Below are 21,972 nucleotides of genomic sequence, written 5' to 3' on the forward strand. Positions count from 1 at the left end.
CATAATGTGCTTGTTGTACAGTTTTACTTAATGCTAAACCGGCGGTAGTGGCTATGGCTGTTAAAGCGGCTAAGGCTAATATGCTACATATTAATATTCCAATGAACCGTTTAGGTCTTTTTAAAGCTTCAGATAATTCTAGCCAAGCTTGCATGCTAGTACTATGATACCATGGTTCAGAAATATTTACAGGCAGCATTACATAGGAAGGTTGTTTTAACATCATAACAGAAAAAGTTCCTTTCATAGGCAGAATGCAAGTACTAAAAATACAATTCTGACAAGTTATATTATATCCTAAGGAACCAGAAGTAAACTCAATCTGTAAATCTCCTATTAGCAAGGCATATGAGCGTGTAACACAAGTAATAACCGGTTGATAAGAATAAGACAATGCAAACTTCCCCAAATCCCAATGCTTATAAAAAACCAAACTATTATTAGTAACAGAAAGAAATTAAAATGGTACCATTATTATAATTTAAGGTGCACCAGATTTGAGAATTCAAAATCAGATTGGGGAAAATCAAAAGGAGTTTATATCTTGTAGGCAGGCAAGATGTTGCAGACAGACAACATAATTTCCAGCTCTGAAAGCCTGGAAAGCACTGGTGGACAACTCCTTCTCTTGATCAGTGATCTCAGGTCGCTTCTTGGATACTTCTTGTCCCATATTTTTATTTCTGACTATTGCCCCGAGTTACTATCAACTTTACTATGTGGCCACACTTTCACTCTTCACTCCGGGGATTCACCTACCGAGATTCAGATGTCCCTCTTGTCAAGTCCCTGTTCGGGGACCACTTGCCGCCAGCCGCGCGCGGGGGGTCCTCAAATTGCAGCAACAATCGGCGAGAGGGGGTAGGGAACTGAACGCACCAAGGTATGGGATCAGAAGGGCACAAGCAACTGATGGTAGCAAGGGAAGTTTAATAACAAAGCGTAGCCATATATATACCCCTAAAGCAGGGAATTTGCTTAGTCACGCCTTATCGGGCATCAGCTGGTTGATTGGCTTCTCGGCTTAGTCACGCCTTATTGGCATCAGCTGGTTGATTGGCTTCTCGGCTTCTCCCTCAAAGGCACCAATTTCCCCTCCAGGGTTGCTTTTCCTAGCTTTAGGGTACAACCAGGGACTCCCAGTAACTGAGCAGGTCCCTGGAGCGATTTGGCCAAAGGCCATCTCCTTTTTTACGTTCATACCATAAAGTCCAGGATGCATACCAAGGAGAGTACAATCGGGCCCTGAGGCTTATGAGGGTCTTAATGGCGCCTTCCTCAGAGGGCAATGCTCGCCACACAGTAAGCATTCATTAAGTATTTGCCATAAAGATAAACGTTAACATTTCTCTAACATTTATTGATTTTTCACTCTATGAAAGGCATAGAGTTAGTTCCCACAGAAATGAAAGAATAGGAGGTAAACTGATTAAATCCTATGAATTGAAAACCCTGAAGAAACTGGAGCAATGACCCACAGGTACTATACAGACACCAAGTGTTTGTTCCCACAGCTACTATACAGACGCTAAATGTTTGTTCCCACGGGTACTATACAGACACTAAATGTTTGTTCCTGCTATTGCTGAGGTGGTAATGAGGAGTGTACTTTCATTTAGTTACATCTGGAGACTGAAGAATGGGGAGCCATAAATCCATATTCAACTTAAAGGTTTGAGTTGAGCACGAGAAAGAGATTTAATAGTAATGGCCCAGGAATCTGGAGGTAAGTTGGGAGGCCAATGCAAAATAAGTTAAAATAATGTGGGCATGCAGCTCCTAGGGCTAATGTGGTACTCACAGCCCACATTAAGAGCTAATGAGGAGAGGGGTCAAGATAGAGGAATAAGAGGACGTGAAATTCACCTCTCCCCACAAGTAAATCAAGAATACATCTACAGGGACTTCCCTGAGGGTCCAGTGGTTACGACTCCAAGCTTCCACTGCAGGGGGCGTGGGCTCATTCCCTGGTCAGGGAACTAAGATCCCACATGGTGCACACGGCTCGGTCCAAAAACAAGAAAAAAAAAAAAAAATCTACAAATGGAACAATTTGCACAGAGCACCTGCTGAACACTAGAAGAGCTAATGAAATAAACTATTTAAATCATACTGCTTATTCTCAGATTTGAAAAAAAATTCAGTAAGACATTTATGAAAAACAAAACTATGGATGATCATTAATATTTTGACAATATTTTTCTAGGTAAGGCAAAGGAGATTCCCCTTTAAAATGCAGAACTTATTTGTTGAATCAAAGACCAATACTATTTCAAATGTCCAGGTTCTATTTCTCCCTCCCTTCACAGCACATTATTCCTCTTATCAAAATTAAACTCAGTTTCATTTGAATGCATTATTGCTATGGTTTCAAAATTTGGAAAGCTCTTGGGATTAGATTTTGAGAACGGTAAATGTTGAGTGATAAACTCACACCTGATTCAACACCAACAAAAAGATCTTAGGTCTCTCTCGGCCTGTGGATTGCTGGTTACCAGTCTGAAATGCCCTAACACAGGTTGGTGGAGCTCAGGGGCTAGGACCATTAGTATTTGTGATTATGCCTTGTTTCTGGAAAGACATGATTCTACAAAGTCCACCTAATGAAAACCAGCTACTGAACAATGGGTATCACATCAAAAGGAATGCCTTTCTTCTACCTAATACTGGAAAGGTTTATTATAGTCAGGGAGGATTGATGTGGTGGGTCCACAGGTGTCAGGGCTTGAGAATTTTTTTTTTTTAATAGTTAAAGTATTTAATTTCTTTTAAACCTCTTTATTGGAGTATAATTGCTTTACAATGGTGTGTTAGTTTCTGCTTTAAAACAAAGTGAATCAGCTATCCATACACATATATCCCCATATCCCCTCCCTCTTGTGTCTCCCTCCCACCTTCCCTATCCCGCCCCTCTAGGTGGTCACAAAGCACCGAGCTGATCTCCCTGTGCTATGTGGCTGCTTCCCACTAGCTATCTATTTTACATTTGGTAGTATATATAAGTCCATGCCACTCTCCAATTGTTCCCAGCTTACCCTTCCCCCTCCACGTGTCCTCAAGTCCATTCTCTACGTCTGCGTCTTTATTCCTGTCCTGCCCCTAGGTTCCTCAGAACTTTTTTTTTTTTTTTAGATTCCATATATGTGTTAGCATATGGTATTTTTCTCTGACTTACTTCACTCTGTATGACAGTCTCTAGGTCCATCCACCTCACTACAAATAACTCAATTTCGCTTCTTTCTATGGCTGAATAATATTCCATTGTATATATGTGCCACATCTTCTTTATCCATTCATCTCTGTCAATGGACACTTAGGTTGCTTCCATGTCAGGGCTCGAGAATTCTAAAGTATGTTCAGAGGCAGGAGGAAGCTCCTGGCCTTCGGGTCTGCTCCTCCAACACTCCACATCAAGTGGGAAGGGTATGTTGCAGTCCCTTTCCCGCCCTGGGAGAGGATAGGAGGAGCGGGTGGACCTTCCCGCCCCAGGCCCCGCCCACAGATGCTCTGGGTCCAGCAGCCTCCCGGACCGCGGAGGCCGGGGGCGGAGCTCACCCTTGCCCTCGGGGTCCCCCGGGCTCCGCCAATCATGGAGCGCCCTGTTGGCCTGCGGCAGCGCCCGCCCCCTCCTCCTTCCGCCGGCCTCCCGCTTCCCAGAATCCAAGATGGCGGGATCCAGGCAAAGGGGTACCCGGGCCGGAGCTCGGCCGCTGTTCTGCGCTTTGCTGCTGTCGCTGTGTCGTTTCGTCGGGGGCGACGGCGTGGGAGGCCACCCGGCAGCTGCCGGCGCTACGGGCACCCCAGGCGCGCAGCCACATCGGCGTTTCGAGTACAAATACAGCTTCAAGGGACCGCACCTGGTGCAGAGCGACGGGACCGTGCCCTTCTGGGCCCACGCGGGGAGTAAGCCAGGGCAGAGGTCGGGGGGCCCGGGTCCCCTCCCCGCCTTGAGCCTCCTCCTCTTCACCTTCTCCCCGCTGCACCCCCTCTGTGCGGTGGAGGGGACCTTTCTCAGCAGCCTAGCCTGCACGCCGGCTCTGGTCCGCAAGGTTCCCTCCGCCAGTCCCCGAGTCTTTCCCACATTCTCTCCACCCGACCTTCCTCCTCCCTTCTTTGATGTTATCTGTTCTTTCCGTTTGGGGCTAGAGTTTTTTCGTTAGTTCCCGCACTTCCAAGTACTCACTTGAGATCGCATCTGGGCATCACGTCTCACCCCAACGCCACGTCTCCTCCGAACCTGAGACCTGGTCTGGCAGCCCTCCACCCCCTCCGCCCTCCCCTGCTTTTTCTCCTCCGGTGTTAGCAGTGGGTAATGCTCCAGTTTGTACCCGATGCCCCCTGACGGCTTCAGAGGTGGCATGTGTTAGCTTGAGAATAATCTTTAAGGCTTTATGTCAGAGGATATTCTTCTCACCCTCTTGGAACTGTACGTTAAGTTTGCCTTTCTCAGTGACTTGGTGTGGTCTTTGATCGTTTTAATTAACTCAGTAGGTAATTTAATAGTCACACTCGTTGCTTTATTTAGTAGAAGAAGGGATGGGGGGTTATTGATGGAGAACTTGAAGCTAAGAATAGCATTATATATACAGCTGTTTTGTTTTTAGTTTTTTTGCGGGGGCGCGAATTGAAATAACCTATGCTCCGTGTGTTATTGATTTTGTGTGTTTGGCACCGTTAAGCACTGTTAGTGGGTAAGAGAGCCTTGCTAGGTATTTACACATGTGAAAGAAAACATATCTGTACTTTAGTGCTGATGTGTCACCTCTGACTAAGGAATCAGCCGTAGCACTTGGCATGCTGTAAACGCTGTTCCGTGACCATCAGATGCAACCTTTGAAACAAGTGGCAAATGCCTTTATCTGGGGTAAGAAGCACTGGCAGTTTGAATTCCATCTTTATGTGTTATTAAGCAATCACTTAGGTAAGGTTTGTATACATCGTTTTAGATTGTCGAGTGCTTGAAACAAAATGTTCCATTTCTAGAAAGTAGTTGCTGAATAGGAAGCACACTTTTAGGAAGTGCTATTTCACTGAATTTCATGTATAATTAAAAGGCATAAATTTCAATTTGACTTAATGACTCAGTCATTAAATACTTGAAGTAGAGTGCGTTTTGTTACTCAGCAGACATTTATTATATGCCCACTCATCAAGGGTAGGTAGCTGGGCAACTGTTATCAAGGTGGCATTATTTTAATACACAAAGACGATGCAGGTGTACCAAACACGGGTTTGGGGGATTTTTGTTTCTTTTCTTGGAATGAGGATGAATTTTTCAATAGTGGTGGTAAATGTGTTGACATTTTTTCGCTTCTGCATTTCTCCATTGACGGCTTGCTCTTCTTTTTCTCACGCTCACACCACATACATCAGCCAATTAGGAATGTTAATCAACTACTTAAATTAGTCACATTGACTTTCTTTTCAGAACCTATAACCAACTAAGCTTTTCTGCTGCAGAAATGTCAGATAATGTACCTGGGTGAATGAAAGTTGTGTGGCTAGATTGAATTTGAAATAAAGAGATTAGAATTTTAGCTAGTGACTTTTCTGTCTGTTGACTCTGGGAATCACTGCTTATGGGTATCCTTGCTTTCATTATCACTGTAATGTTTACAGTCTCACAGCTTTCTTAACTCCACTGATCATTTTTTCCCCTTTCATTTTGCCCTGAGATCCATTATTTAAAACCATTTTTTCAAATAGAGAAATTTTTAGGATTTAGTTTAAACGTGTTCCCTTACATCATCCCCAAATTGAGACCAAATCTATGGTGTTTCTTTTTCTTAGCTCTCATGTTCTTTTGTACTGTCAGTACACATCCTTGGGTCCATAAGGACAAAAATGATAACAGCAATTTGTAAGCCTTTACAGTTCTCAGAGCTCTTTCACCTTCTTCATGCTCTGATTAGCTCCTTGGTAGGCAAGGCGGGTGTTATCTGTTTTATAGGTGAAAAAAACTGATATTCGGAAAGGGTAAGGTTCTTGGAAAAGGTTACATAGATAGTGTCAGTAGAATAGTACTCAAATCCAGGTCTTCTGATTTCTATGTCCAGTGCTTTTCCTGTGATGACCGCCCCAAACCTTTAAGTGTTTGAAAGTGATGGTGACAAATAGTGGCTGAACTTACTGAAATATCTCCACTTGTCTTTTAGTCAATTTTTCCTAGCTGTAAAGAAACAATACAGTTATGTCCCAGCGTGGACGTCAGAATATCAGAACTGGTTAATATCTGAAAAGGTGTGCCAGAATTGTTAAAATTTAGACCTCATAGGTGCTTTAATAATTATCTAGTCCAATAATAGGAACAGCTAACATTTATTGAAATATTTATATGCACTTATATGCCTATGAGGTTGTTAGAGAAATGGAGTAACTTGCCTACGATCGAACAGCTAGTAAGTGAGTGGAGATGCAGACCATCATTTGGGGGATCCCTGTTCTCTCTGATAATCTCCTGATGCTGAAGAACTGATTATTGACTTGATATTCAGTTGATTGACCCTCTCCCTAGAAGAATGTATATATGCTCAAAATTTTGCATATAACTTTTAGGGTGTATATAAGTGATTGAGCCCGGCCCCTTCATTTTACAGGTGAACATATGGTGAGCCCGAGAGAGTAAGAGAATTATTTGCTCAAAGTCACACAGCTGAACTGAGACTAGGAATAAGTCTCTTGATTCCTAGTGGTATGTTCTTTTCACACTGTTTGAGCTTTCTAACATTTGTAAACTGGTAAAAAAAAAAAAAAAAAAAAAAATCGCAGTTTTAAAAAAGAAAATATGCAGAGTTTTCAGGTATTTGAAAAAGAGTATCATGAGAATTAAATAGTTGATTCTCCTTTCAAGCTGTAATTTCCTCCCTGCTGCCCCTTGAATTTTTAGTGTTTGGTTGCAGCTTTAATTTTTTTTTGCAGAGATATTGCACTCTTCAAAAGATAAGGGGGGGGGGTATCAAAACCCGTTAAAATTTAAAAGCTGAAACTGTCAACATGAAATTTTTTCCTAACAAAATTACTGTACAGGTAACTGAGTTAAACTTAGGTCTCAGTAGGTATATGTAACAGTTTGGTGGTGATTCATTGAGTTTTATCTAACTATAACAAAACTTTTCTTCCTTGATTTCTATTCTAGATGCTATTCCAAGTTCAGATCAAATTCGAATAGCACCATCTTTAAAAAGCCAAAGAGGATCGGTGTGGACAAAGACAAAAGCAGCCTTTGAGAACTGGGAAGTTGAGGTGACATTTCGAGTGACTGGAAGAGGTCGAATTGGAGCTGATGGCCTGGTAATTTCTTTAACTTGGAAAATTTGTATACATGCAAATACCACTAGTCTCTAAATGTCCCGTGTTATGTATTTACAGGCAATCTGGTATACAGAAAATCAAGGCTTGGAGGGTCCTGTGTTTGGATCAGCTGATATGTGGAATGGTGTTGGAATATTTTTTGATTCTTTTGACAATGATGGAAAGGTATATTTGTTTTCAGGACTGTTACCCATTTTAATATATTTGCTAACAAAGTTAGGCTGTGAACAATATAGCTTATTTAACACTTTTGTCAGTTTAATAGTAGAGGACTGGGCTTCCCTGGTGGCGCAGTGGTTGAGAATCCGCCTGCCGATGCAGGGGTCACGGGTTCGTGCCCTGGTCCGGGAGGATCCCACATGCCGCGGAGCGACTGAGCCCGTGAGCCATGGCCGCTAGGCCTGCGCGTCCGGAGCCTGTGCTCCGCAACGGGAGAGGCCACAGCAGTGAGAGGCCCGCATACCACAAAAAAAAAAAAAAAAAAAAAAAAAAAAAAAAAAAAAATAGTAGAGGACTCCCCAAACTGTATTTTAAGTGTGATGATTAGTCTTTATATAGCTGGGAATTTATAAATTTAAAGCTAGGAGTTCATGATTTGTCATGTACCAACTTGAGGTAACAGTGGAACCTCAGGTCTGAGAACTTCTCAGTACCCACCTCCCCATCACCCTGTTCATGCTTAATAATTTTGGTGGGTCAGCATGAGTCATGTAGCTGTAGGTGGTGAGACCGGTAGTGTTTAGATTATTACTGTTTGTTTTCATGAAAATATGTGCATAACTACTACTAGCTCATGTTGATATGTTTTCATATATGTTAATCACCCTTTTTGATCAGCTGATTTCTCTAAAACAGTTAAGAGCAAAATGTACTTATGAATTGGAAACATTAACTTGTGCTTTAGCAGCCCTATGACTGAGGATCATTGTTTCAGTCAGTAGTTTGTCCGCTGATTATCCGAGGTCATGATTAGCAATTTAAAGGAGAGCTTTAACATTGAGCTCCTTGAATGCTGAGGCCCTGTTAGTCCTCCTGTTACTGAGCTCCCGTAAGTCCCACACCCGTCCCACGCTCACAGCGTCCTAGGAGTTTAGAGGTGTAAGAGAACTTATAGCACGCCCAGAATGATCTATACTTCTTTAAAACAAATACATTCTCTTTATTTATAGAAAAATAATCCTGCAGTAGTGATTATAGGCAACAATGGACAAATCCAATATGACCATCAAAAGTAAGTGTATATTTTTGACATTATTCCTGATTTCAGCTTCTTTTTAGAAACCTTATAAAATATATTGTTTCAAGTCTGAACATTTTCCAGATGAAGTAAGATTACTCTTTTCCCTGAGATGTTTTTTTGTAACTTAGTGAAAAGGTCTTATCTTGATTTGGTGTTGTTTTAAAATTCTTTCTGCGGACCACCTAGATTTCAAACATAAAAATGTGTTGTAGTTAACCAGAAATTAAATAGTACCTTTAAAGGTTGATCAAACATTCCTGGCTCTCAGTGATAACAATAGTCATGTTTTTTCATCTTTATTAAGAGGGATCTTTAAAGAATAAAGTTCAGAGCCTTAACCACCCTAATGACTAGGCCGTGTGTGCCATGCCATTCAGCCTTTGCATTGCTGTATTGAAAAGATTTTCAGTGGGCCACAAAACTTCCACGTGTTTAGTATATTTATAATGTGTATGAATCAGGTATGTACATTTTTAATTTCCACATGTTTGTTGGGGGGATTACCTTCTAGCCAGTCAGTGAACTGTAAGAAAAATTACTTTCCTACCTTAGTGATTTGTAACTCTGGTAGTTCATCATGACCACCCATTGAGCTATTTAAACAAGAGGTCCAGGGCGCCCCCCTTGTGATTCTGCTTCAGCTGGTTGAGGGTGGGATCTAGGAATCTGCGTTTTTGAAAGCACCGTATGTGACTCTGACCCTGCCCTAGTCTTGTGGAGAGGAAGAGTACCCCTTCCCCTTGCCGGCTGCCTGCTGTGGTAATATTGGCTCCTTTTGTTATCCAGAGTCCTTAAAAACTCATGTGTCAACTTGGTGTTTTCTGCATAAATAACTTCAAATATCCCAAGCTTTGTCATAACTTGATTTTGTTTTGACCTTTCTGGACATTAATCATTTTAAATAGTGAGTTTTTAACATATCGAGAAGCTTTAAGTTTCTTGTTTGTCTTCCTTTCCCTCACACTATAGTGATGGTGCTAATCAAGCTTTAGCAAGTTGCCAAAGGGACTTTCGTAATAAACCCTATCCTGTCCGGGCAAAGATTACGTATTACCAGCAAACATTGACAGTAAGTAACGTGCATTTAGAGATAATCAAATGAACAGTATTCTAGTATGACTTCTCATTCTGAATCTTTGATAGAAATTCAATGCATTTCAAATTTGGATATTGTTCGCATACTCATCAGTGTTACTCTGAGAGAGCAGAAGTGGCTTCAGAGCTTGGTGTAAGTGGTCATGTGTTGTCAAATTTGCCAGTAGGTTTGTGTTTAGTCGGTGAGTGTTTAGGCATTCTGCTGTGTGCCACACAAATATGAATAAGACAAAGGTCATTTTCTCCAAAGGGCTTGTCTAATGGAGGTGTCCTTATGTAACATTATGCTTATGTAACGTTAGTATGCTATGTGATAAATTTAAGGGATCAGGAGGTTAGAATCCTGTAACTCTGCCAGGCTGGAGAGGTGAAAGTCAGGAACAGTTTCTCAGAGTTGAGCTGCACCTTGAAGGAGAAGTAGAAGTTTCCTATATGGGGTGCATATTCCAGGCAGAGAAAACAGGCATTGGGACTGTTGAAAGATTTGGGAAAGGCAAATAGTTGGTATGGCTGGAGGATAGAGGAGATTTGGAGAGTGAGGTTGAAAGGTTGGCAGTAACAAGTCTCTCAGGCCTCTGCGTAGTTTATTCTGTAAGGAACAGTTTACAGAGTTTTAAGCAGGAATGTGAAATGATCAGGTTTACAATTGAGGAAGATGACTTAGGCAGCAGTGTTTTTATAATGGTATTTGTGAAAGGAGCAAAAAATAGGATGATTTTAGCCTCCTTGCTGTAAATGAGCCACGACCTGTACTTGGTACTTCACGTGCAGTTTCTCGTTTTTTTCTTTTTTCTTCCAGTTTTATTGAGATATAATTGACACATAGCACTGTAGACGTTTAAGGTGCACAGCGTAAGGATTTGACTTACATACATCGTGAAATGATGACCACAACAAGTTTAATGAACATCCGTCATCTCAAACAGAGAATTAAAGAAATAGAAAAACAATTTTAGGGCTTCCCTGGTGGCGCAGTGGTTGGGAGTCCGCCTGCCGATGCAGGAGACACGGGTTCGTGCCCTGGTCCGGGAGGATCCCACATGCCGCGGAGCAACTAAGCCCGTGAGCCATGGCCGCTGGGCCTGTGCGTCCGGAGCCTGTGCTCCGCAGCGGGAGAGGCCACAGCAGTGAGAGGCCCGCATACCGCAAAAAAAAAAAAAAAAAAAAAAAAAACAACAACAATTTTATATTAGATTAGAATTTTTATATTAGATCATATTTCGTGCATGATTTCCAAACAAATAAAACTGCACATATAAAATAAAATTTAAGGGCTTCCCTGGTGGCGCAGTGGTTGGGAGCCCTCCTGCCGATGTGGGGGACGCGGGTTCGTGCCCCGGTCCGGGAGGATCCCACGTGCCGCGGAGCCTGTGCATCCGGAGCCTGTGCTCCGCAGCGGGAGGGGCTGCAGCAGTGAGAGGCCCGTGTACCACAAAAACCAAAAAAAAAAAAAAAAAAAAAAAATTTAAAAAATAAAATAGTAATGTCAAACTTCTTTTTTTCCTTCTGATAAGAACTCTTAAGATTTACTCTTTTAACCATTTTCATATGTAAGATGGCAGTGTTGATTATACTTACCATGTTGTACATTACATCCCTAGTACTTATTTATCTTATAACTGGAAGTTTATCCCTTTTGACTGTCTTCATCCAATTCCCCCACCCCCATCCCCTACTGCTGGTATCCACATATCTAGTGCTGAAAGTTTTGTTTGTTTGTTTGTTTTTCAAGTAAAATTGACCTATAACAGTATGTTAGTTCCTGGTATACAATGTAGTGATTCAGTATTTCTGCACATTTCAAAATGACCACCGTGATAAGTCTAGTTATCTATCACCATACAAAGATATTTCATAATTATTGACTGATTTCCCTACACTGTACATTTCCTACCTGTGACTCATTTATTTTGCAACTGGAAGGTGGTACCTCTTACTCTCTCACTTATTTCTCTCCTCCCTGCCAGTTCCCTCCCCTCTGGCAACCACCTGTTTTGTTCTCTGTGTCTATGACTCTGTTCTGTTCTGTTTGTTCATTTGTTTTTTAGATTCCACATATAAGTGAAATCATAACAGTCCTTGTCTTTCTCTGTCTGACTTACTTCACTTAGCATAACACCCTCTAGGTCCATCCAGGTTGTTGCAAATGGCAAGATTTCAGTCTCTTCATGGCTGAGGAATATTCTGTCGTATATGTGTACTACATCTTTATCCATTCACCTGTTGGTGGGCACTTAGGTTGCTTCCATATGTTGGCTATTGTAAATAATACTGCAGTGAACGTAGGGGTGCCTATATTTTTTCTCATTAGTGTTTTCATTTTCTTTGGATAAATACCCTGGAGTGGAGTTGCTAGATCCTATGGTCATTCTGTTTCAATTTTTTTGAGAAATAATCTCCATGCTGCTTTCCACAGAGGTTGTACCGGTTTACATTTCTGCCAACAGGGCACAAGGGTTCCCTTTTCTCCACACCCTCTCCAGCATCTGTTTTGTTTTTTTTTTGTTTGTTTGTTTGTTTTGTGGTTTTTTTTTTGCGGTACGCGGGCCTCTCACTGTTGTGGCCTCTCCCGTTGCGGGGCACAGGCTCCGGACGCGCAGGCTCAGCAGCCGTGGCTCACGGGCCCAGCCGCTCCGCGGCACGTGGGATCTTCCCGGACCGGGGCACGAACCCGCGTCCCCTGCATCGGCAGGCGGACTCTCAACCACTGTGCCACCAGGGAAGCCCGCATCTGTTATTTTTTGTCTTTTAGATAATAGCCATTCTGAACAGACGTGAAGTGACGTCTCATTGTGGTTTTGATCTGCATTTCCCTGGTGATTAGTGATGTGGAGCATCTTTTCCATGTACCTGTTGACTATCTGCATGTCTTTGGACAAGTGTCTATTCAGATCCTCTGCACGTTTCTTAATCTGGTTGTTTGCTTTTCTGATGTTGACTTGTCTGAGTTCTTTGTATATTTTGGATGTTAGCCCCTTATCAGATATATCATTTGCACATACTTCTCATTTATTCCAACAGCCCTATGGGGAAGGCATCCCCATTTTATAAATGGGGAAATTGAATATGGGAGAGTTTAAGTAACTTGGACAGTGTTTTACCACATGAGTAACAGAACTATGATCTGAACCCAGCACTATTTTAGCGGCAGGACTCCACTTGTGGTCTGAACAAGGGTAGAGGAAAGAGAAGAGATGATTAGGAGGTGGAGACTACAGAACTTAGTACTAGTTGGCTTGGGGCTGGGCGAGTGAATATAGTTGTGGAGTCAAAGATAGTTCCTGAATTTCTGGCCAGTGTTCAACTAAATGGTACCATTAACTAGCCAAAAAGCAGCATGTTTCTTTGTGTTTGAGGGAGGAGTGGGAAGGCAGACAGTTGGTAAGGAGTTAAGTTGTAGACCAGTTGAGTTTGGGTTAATATTTAGGTTAGGTGGATATACCCAGCAGGCAGTTATAATAACTAAGGTCACTAATACCATGTGAACATTGCATTTTTAACGATGCCATCAATACCTGGTTATATAATGCTTATAAGTGAAGAATATCTTGTATACATTTTTCTTTTCCCTAAATCATGAGCCAGCCTTGCACTCCTTTGTATAAACTCTGAAAAAGACAGTTATTTGGAAAACTTTGTATTGGCTCTGTCTTAAATTCCAAACTAATTTAGAGACCTCAGAATAGAGGCACTGTCCAGTCTATTATGACTAACTTGGATTTGAGTTCCGCTGGAATTATTTTACATCCTGTACAGTTTCATCAGGGGCGTCGGTAGGTCACGCTTACCTTCGTGTGGCAGAATCCAGATACCGACCGTGGCGAGTACAGACACACACCTGCGTACACAGATCGCAGGGAGGCTGCCTACACGGCCCCACGCAGTGAGGCCATCAGCCCTACCAGCAGTTCGCAAAACAGTAATCCTGCAGAACCCCAAAAAGAGTTCCATGCTCGGATGGGACTGGGAGGTCTGTGCATACAAGCACGTTAAGGACGCTGGGAAGTCCCGAAATAAAGAACCTTTATTAAACCCCTCATTCTTTAGGCTTACTGGGCCATGGAATTCTCTTTTCACTTCGTATCTGTGAATGTCTATAGAGCCAGTGTTCTGAAGAATACATTTTAGAGAGACTTGGCAGGACATCTGGTTGTGACTTAACGGTCCTGGCCTTTGGGTGCTTGCTGCGTCTGCTGTCCCTTCCTGTAATGCTCTCCCCTTTGCTCTCTACCTGGCAGAGTCGCGCTCATTCTTGAACATACTAGTGCAGGATCCCTTTCCATCAGATTTCCCAAACATCAGCTCGTAATGATCTGCCTCTCTTAAACTCTAACTGTTTTTTTCCCTGTGGTGCTTATTTGCCCTTTAAAATATGTTGTCTTGACTTGCTAGTTAATTATGGTTCATCTGTCTTTTCTCATCAGTAGGACTGTATACATCTCAGTGCAGGCGCTACATCCTACATTCCTCGTAGCCCCTAATATTGTGCCCCTGTTTAGTGCTCAAGAAATGTTTATTAGATGTACTTAAATCTTTAGCTCCCAGTTGTTTGAGCTTTGGAGGGGAAAACAAAGTAAGGGGAAAAAGAAATGCTGTTAGTGGAGGAAATATGTCAAAACAAGATATCATACACTTTTTTTGTTTTGGCCACGCCATGTGGCATGCGGGATCTTAGCTGCCCCGACCAGGGATCAAACCCACGCCCTCAGCAGTGAAAGCATGGAGTCTTGACCACTGGACCGCCAGGGAATTCCAAAACAAGATTTTAAATACTGCAAGCATGGCATTTAACAACGGGTCGAAACCGTAAGATGAATAAGGGATGTTATCAGTAATCTCAAAGAAGCGTTACTGGTATTAATCAGTGGATATATTTATTGTACCTGTGCAGTCACAGCCCTAAGGTTTCTCCAAACTCATCGTGCAGTGAATATATTGTACTTTTTTTGTGTTTGTTTAAAGAATTAGAACTGGATAGTAAATACTTCTGATGGATTTTCAATTTCTTAGGGCTCAAGGAAAAAATATTGAACAGTTGAAAGTTCTTAGTATTAATTTTAGAATATGATTAACTTAACACTTCTTTTTTTATCTCTCAAAGGCAAATGTCTTACTGATTGGTGATTTGAAAGACTGTAGGAGAATCAGTTGTACATGCTATAAACTCAAATAGGAACATTACTGAGCAGAGGAGACAGAAATATTAATATTAGTCAACAAATGGCAGGTGATTTTTTAAAAATTGGTAGGAGTTCCCATGTTGCCATCCTACATTATATAGAGATTAACCCTTCATATTGCCCTGTCCCTTACTCTTTTGCTAAAAATTTGGATCAAGTACTGGCACATTTTACCTGTATGACTTTATCTTACCTGTCACTAATGAAACTTTGCCTCTGGAGGTAATGATAGAAGTGCCCTTACTCTGGTGCCATGGGCCTGCTCCCTTTGCTCCCACTCCGTCTCAGTGGCTCTTCTTTAGGGTGGGGCTGGTGGTTGGGTTGCTAGAAGTGAAAGGTATTGAAGAGGCCAGACCACTGCTTGACTGGGCTCAGGAGAAGAATATTCACATGCCAGGTGGATTCCTGTGCTCGCTTAGATTCTCAAAGTTCGTTTAAGACATGTAGGGTCATTATTTCAAAAATACAGTCTGCAGTGTAGAAGCTTATGTGTCTTTCTAGTTTTTTCATTTTCTGCCTTTTTTTGTCTACATGACTTGTCACTTTTGCTGACTCTCTGCTAACTTAGTACAGCCCAGTTACCCCCCGAATTTGATGAAGAGGAACTCACTACTTGCTGAGGCAATCTGTTTAATTCTCAACTTGCTGTAATAAAAATTGTCAATTTAACTTATTCATTGTAGCTCTGTCACTGGAGTTTCAGACCAAGCCTGATCCCTCTTCTGTAGGAACCATTCAGAGAAAGTAATCATGGTTGGTTCCTTAAGTTTTCTCTAGAGAAGGTGAACCACATTCTGTTTTAGAAAGCTTTTCGTGGAAGGTTATCAGATTTTTATTTTTAAGCTTTTGACACACAGTAGGGCAAAAACCATTTTCTGAAGTGAACTATCTCATTGTATAATGATACCACATAAGTGAGTGTATTTAATGGACAAGGGATTACAGCTTTTAAATTTTTTTATTTTCATTTTTTCTTCCAATTTTATTGAGATGTAGTTGACAGACAACACTGTAAATTTAAGGTGTACAGCGTCATGATTTGAAGCTGATAGCTTTTTGGTGGTTGTTAGATCAAATAGTCATAAACTGACTACTTGAGATTCGTTTTACAAGATCTTTTGAAAGCTATAGCTACAGTTTGTCTTTCTAGGTAATGATCAATAATGGCTTCACACCAGATAAAAATGATTATGAATTTTGCACCAAAGTGGAAAACATGATTATCCCTGCACAGGGGCATTTTGGAATATCTGCTGCAACTGGAGGTCTTGCAGGTAAAAGCTCGGTATCTTTTAATATTGAAAGGTTATGAATTGAATTTTATTGGGAATAATATATTTTGGAGATGGGTAGCGTTGTTTGCTTTTAACCTTTTAAGGCTGGTTGTAACCTTGCACCATCTGGGGTGCCAGTCTCTGGGGTCTCCTGGGACTGCTGATTCTCTACTTTCTCTAGGTTCACAGTTGGCTGGAGCTACGTGCAGTCATGTAAATTAGACTGTCAGTTTGGGTGCGATTTTTTTTTTTTTTTTTTTTTGCGGTACGCGGGCCTGTCACCGCTGTGGCCTCTCCCGTTGCGGAGCACAGGCTCCGGACGCGCAGGCTCAGCGGCCACGGCTCACGGGCCCAGCCGCTCCGCGGCACGTGGGATCTTCCCGGACCGGGGCACGAACCCGTGTCCCCTGCGTCGGCAGGCGGACTCTCAACCACTGCGCCACCAGGGAGGCCCAGGGTGCGATATTTTATGGTGAAGGAGACATATTTAAAAGGTTAACTGCCAGGTGTTTTAGGATCCTGGGAGCTGTCACAGCACATTTAAATGAATTTGGTAGCCTGAGGAAATATTATTGGGGGCTAAACTTTAAAGAAGACGTACTTACCCTTTTTTTTTTGTTTTCCATGAGTGGTGATAAATGAACTTATCATTGGATGTTAATACCATCTTGCGTTCATATTGTATAATATTTTTATTAGTTTCAAATATGTGAATTTTTCCTCACAATAGAACAAGGAGGGAAGGAGAAAGGATAGAGCATATTTACCTGATTTTTAGGTGACTTTGCCAAATCTTGGATTAAAGGGCTTTCTAAGGATCACATGGCCAATAAATCAGACCCAGGCAGGACTTGGTTTAGATTTCTGGCTCCTGGGTCCAGGGCTCTATTAACACTGCATGACTTCTCCTAATGTTACCTAACCTACACTATGGTATGACAATTTTCTCTTTAATCTGGCTACATATCTAGATCTCCATAAAAGTAGCAGAAAGCAAAGAGATTGACTGCTGCAGTGGAAATTCATCTCTCTTGCTTTGTGGATGTGACACTAGCCAGGGCGAGTATTGTAGTTTGATGTTATGAGGTTTGATCTGTCAGCTGTGTTTAGCTTAAACAGCTTGAAATTAATTTGATTTTTTAATACGATTTTAGGTGAAATAAAATCTGTGTGAGGGGAACAAATAGAAACGATATATAGAAAAGTAATCATATTCTAATCGAGATGCTTTGGAAGTAACAGGAGATACTATTAGTGATGCCAGGGCAACACAGATAAGTCAGGACTGTCCCAGTGATCCAGGACACAGCAGTGTCATGGCTGAAACAGGAGAGTAAGTCCGGGAGCCGTAAGCACTGTAAGAAACGTTCAGAGACAGATGCGAACAGGAAATACCTGAAGAACAGGATTTGGTCCCACTTGACTGGGACGCAGCGCATGAAGGAGATTTGTGGAAAAATAAAGGAGGGTCTTGGTGCCAGAATTAGGAGTTGGGGCTTGTTTTGACCCTTCATTTGTTTGTTCATTCCCTTATCAGACATTTATTAAACATCCATCATGTGTTAAACACAGCTAAATGTTCTGGTTTAGGATTTTAAAAGTGAATTCTAACCTAGTTCTAATATAAGTCAGATGAATTTTTGTCTCTAAGCTCACAGGGCACCATTGCCTTTACCAAATTAGAGCAAATTTTTGTTATTTCCCTTATTGGTTATTATTTTAAAGCAACAGATGTCTATAAAGTAAATTCACAACCATAAAAATAATCTATTACAGAACTTTTTCAGATTTTTTTTTTTTTTTTTTTTTTGTAGATGACCATGATGTCCTTTCTTTTCTGACTTTCCAGTTGACTGAGCCTGGGAAAGAGCCAGTAAGTGTACTCATTTTTTTCCAAAAGTTTTCTTATAGTTTAGTGGTGCTGCCTCGTAGCTGAAAACTTGAGCAGAATGACTTAGGTTTGGATCTTGTTTCTGCCAGATATTGCCATTATGACCTGGTACAAGTTACTTAACCTCTGTAACGCTCCATTTCTTCACTGGTAAAACCGAGATGTTTGTACTGGCCACCTAAACGTTGTAAACATTAAAGACAGTGCCCTCTGGCAAGCACTCAGTAAACGGTGGTGGCTATTTTTATTTTTTGTTGTAATATTAGTAGCAAGAGTAAATTAACCTTACAACTAGTGGTAGAGTAGTTAAAATGAGAAAAAGAACATATATTGAGGTTTATTATTTTCTTTTTAATTTTTCTAACGATCTATTCTTAAATTCCGAAAAAGCCTACACCAGATAAAGAAATTTCTGAAAAAGAAAAAGAAAAGTACCAGGAGGAATTTGAGCACTTTCAACAAGAATTGGATAAAAAAAAGGAGGAATTCCAGAAGGACCACCCTGACCTTCAAGGGCAGCCCGGTGAGTTGGAGCAGAGCTGTCCTCCGCCGCGGCGCGAGCCGTGGCGCGTACGTGCCGTCACCCGGCACTTCATTCATTTTATCTTTGCTCTCTGATCTGACACGTGCCAGGTAATTTCGGGAAACAATTTTTAAACAAACCTTCAGTCTTTAAAGGGCTCGGAGATTGATGTTTTTACCGGGAAGAGTATCGCTTAGTGAAGCGTGCAGTCAGGAGTGCCTGGGTGATGTGGACAGTGAACCGCTGGAGAGTAAGCTCTGTGAGCGCAGGGGTCTGTGTCTGCTGTGTTTAATTCTGTGTCCCCTAAGCCTAAAAAATCAACAGCAGTGCTGACGTAGTAGTTGAGACTCAGTGAGTATTGTTGAATGAAATCGTCCAAGGTTTCTTTCTTTCCTTTTAGTGACACACAATTACCTTAGTAATATAGAGCTAATACTTGAAAACTATTAAGACTTGCAAGAGTAATGTGCAGTAATTATCTACTCCTCTTACTACTCAATAGAATTCTGGACATTAAAGGTTGAAAATTTTTAAATATTAGTCTAAGCTGATGTAATTAAGAACTTACATGGGCTACATGTCATGTCAGAAACAAAACAAGATAAGGCCAAATACAGGGACTATATGTAATCTGCTAACTTTTATGATCTCAGTTCCCTATGAGCACAAATGGTCAAGGCTATATTTAATAAAGCCTGGGGCTAGCTTTTGAACTAAGTAGTGTGTTAATATTAATGATTAACAGTGTGATTCAGATTTAATGAAGATGAAAATGAAAGTTAAGTTTTATTTTTTCCTTGGATTTGCTTTAAACATCACATATGATTTGTGAATATATCCTGAAGCTCATTGTAGTAAGTGTTTGAGTGAAACGATCTGATTTCAGCATGGTCAGGAGTAAAGGAAAATCAGCTGTTCTCAACTCCATTTCTTAATCTTTTATGTAAGTAAAATGCATGAATTTTAAGAGAATAGTTCGATGAATTTTGACAAATGTGTGTACCCCTTTAACCATCACTCAGATCAGTATATAGAATATTTTTATCACCATATTGTAGGTGATTCTAATAATTTTGATTTGTAATTTCCATTTCAGCGGATGAATTATTTGAGAGTGTAGGAGATCGTGAGCTGAGACAAATCTTTGAAGGACAGAATCGTATCCATCTTGAAATCAAGCAGCTGAACCGACAGTTAGATATGATTCTTGATGAACAGAGAAGGTATGTCTCTTCCTTGACGGAGGAGATCTCTAAAAGAGGAGCAGGGATCCCACCAGGGCAGCATGGACAGGTGAGCTTTGAAAATATGCAGATATGCCTTAGTTAGCCTTTGGTGGAGGAGAGGTAGAAAAGAAAAGCCGTATGTTCTGTAGAATGGGGATTATTGAGCTGGGTGGTCATCTTTTGTTTTTTCTCCAGACCACTCAACAAGAACTGGATACTGTTGTGAACACCCAGCATGAGATTCTGAGACAAGTAAATGAAATGAAGTAAGTATACAAAAGTAATGTCTGAGTATTGCGTGATACCTTTATCCTAAATTCATGACTTCTCTAGATATGCAAGCACATTTGTTGTAAGATTGCAGCATGAGTAAGAATCATGTTCTAGATTATTTTGTAAATAGGGGAATGTAAAGTATACGGGGATATTCTGATATTTAGGAAACCTGTCTAAATTTTTTTATTTGTTCCAAGCTAAAAAAGAAAAAGATGCTTTAGCATCTTTAAAAAAAAAAAAATAGGTTTTGTCACAGTTGTTTGACAGCATTTGTGCATTCCGAAAATATAAAAAGAATATGGGTAATACATAACAATCCTAGGAAAAATAACTGGAGGAATAAGCATGCATAGTATTACAGGTCTGTAGAACAAACATACCTGATGCCAGAACTTCTTTTTGATGGAATGAAACCATTTTGAAGGAATTATGCTATGTGTGACTACCTCTTTTTCATCCTGTGTTGTACCCTAAGAGAGCCTGGGCAAAGGGTTGCTGCAGAGAGGAGACACTGTGTCCTTGGAACATTGAACGATAGGTTTTTAAAAAGGATTCACTTATCAGATAATTAGCATTCAATGCCTGAAGCAGAGAAACAGCCTACATGTCACATGTCATAAGCTAATACGTTAGGGCACTGCCCCAGCCAGTACAGCCCTTGACAAACTAGAATGTTAAGGTGAGTTCTTTAGGACTGGAAAATTAAACCGAATGAGGTTAAACAGAAGGTGATAACATTTAACACCTAGAGATTAAAGGCAGCCTAACTTGTAACTGCAAATTTGTATTTCTTTCAGTTGTTCTGTTTGGCATTTTTTTTTAAATCTTCAAGTTTTTTAAACTCATGATTAAAATATTTATGATGTTAAATGAATAGTTAAACTGTTTTAGAAACAGACCAGATCAATATAACATTTAAAAAAATATTTGGATCTAATTTTAGACTTTAGACATTGCAAGAAAAAATAAGGACATATCCCTCATATATCCCGTGTATCCCTCACTTATCTTTCCCCCCGCCCAATGTTAACATCTTACATAACCACAGTACAATTGTCAAAACGGAGAAATTAACATTGGTACAGTACCTTTAACTAAACTAATGATCTTACTCAAATTTCACCAGTTTTCTACCAGTGCCTTTTTCTATCTAAGATCCTATCCAGTATTGCACATTGCATTTAGTTATTTCTCTTGACTTCTGCAGTCTGAAATAGTTCATATTTCCTTGTCTTTCATGACCATGGCAATTTCCAAGAGCATTGATTAATTCATTGGACCAATTTGGTTCCTCAGTTTGGGTTTGTCTGGTATTTACTCATGATTGGACGGAGGTTCTGCATTTTTGACAAGAATACAACAGTGCATCGTGTTCATGATGTTGGTATGTCTTACTACTGGTGATGTTGGCTGTGGTCACTTGGATATTGTTGTTTCTTCCCGGTTTCTCTACTTTAAAGTTACTGTCCTTCCCTTGGTGGTTAATAAATATTTGGGGAAAGATACTTTGAGTCTTTGTAAATACCCTGTTTCACTTTAACCTTTGGCTCACTAATTTTAGCATCCACTGATGTTTTATCTGAAACAAGAATGTGGTGTTTACCAAGTGCTGGCTTTTCTATTTCCATCATTCCTTCTATATCTATTTACTGGCATTCTATAAGGACCACTACTCCTTCTCCCCCATTTATTTATTTAATCTATTTATATCAGTGTGGACTCATGGATTATTTATTCTGTGGGTTATAATCCTGTACTATCATTATTTATTTTGTTGTTCAAATTGTTCCCGCTCTGGTCATTAGGAACTCCTTCGGGTTGGCTTCTGTGTTCTTTCAACAAACCCCCATCTTTTTTAAGTATTTCTGTACTTTCTGGTACTGTAATATGTTTCAAGCTCATCTTGTATTTTCTGTGCCCCAGCTCTAGAATCAACCACTTCTCAGTGAGCCCTGG

The 21,972-nt window shown here is 40.7% G+C and overlaps 1 protein-coding gene across 2 annotated transcripts in view; it reads left to right on the plus strand.

The window, feature by feature from the left end:
- The first annotated feature begins 3,640 nt into the window (after window positions 1-3,640).
- Window positions 3,641-21,972, plus strand: part of LMAN1 (lectin, mannose binding 1) — a 240,022-nt gene continuing 221,690 nt past the window's right edge. For both annotated transcript variants that reach the window (XR_010836853.1, XM_059040937.2), the window contains exons 1-10: window positions 3,641-3,903; window positions 7,136-7,290; window positions 7,369-7,476; window positions 8,481-8,542; window positions 9,521-9,620; window positions 15,977-16,100; window positions 17,915-17,973; window positions 18,382-18,514; window positions 19,611-19,807; window positions 19,936-20,006. Coding sequence is in view for 1 of the 2 variants with exons in the window: in XM_059040937.2 (XP_058896920.1) it covers window positions 3,666-3,903; window positions 7,136-7,290; window positions 7,369-7,476; window positions 8,481-8,542; window positions 9,521-9,620; window positions 15,977-16,100; window positions 17,915-17,973; window positions 18,382-18,514; window positions 19,611-19,807; window positions 19,936-20,006 (1,247 nt within the window). In the remaining variant the exon portion in view is untranslated. The remainder of the gene's footprint in view (window positions 3,904-7,135; window positions 7,291-7,368; window positions 7,477-8,480; window positions 8,543-9,520; window positions 9,621-15,976; window positions 16,101-17,914; window positions 17,974-18,381; window positions 18,515-19,610; window positions 19,808-19,935; window positions 20,007-21,972) is intronic.

Source organism: Kogia breviceps, chromosome 15, assembly GCF_026419965.1.
Source record: "Kogia breviceps isolate mKogBre1 chromosome 15, mKogBre1 haplotype 1, whole genome shotgun sequence".
Lineage (NCBI taxonomy): Eukaryota > Metazoa > Chordata > Mammalia > Artiodactyla > Physeteridae > Kogia > Kogia breviceps.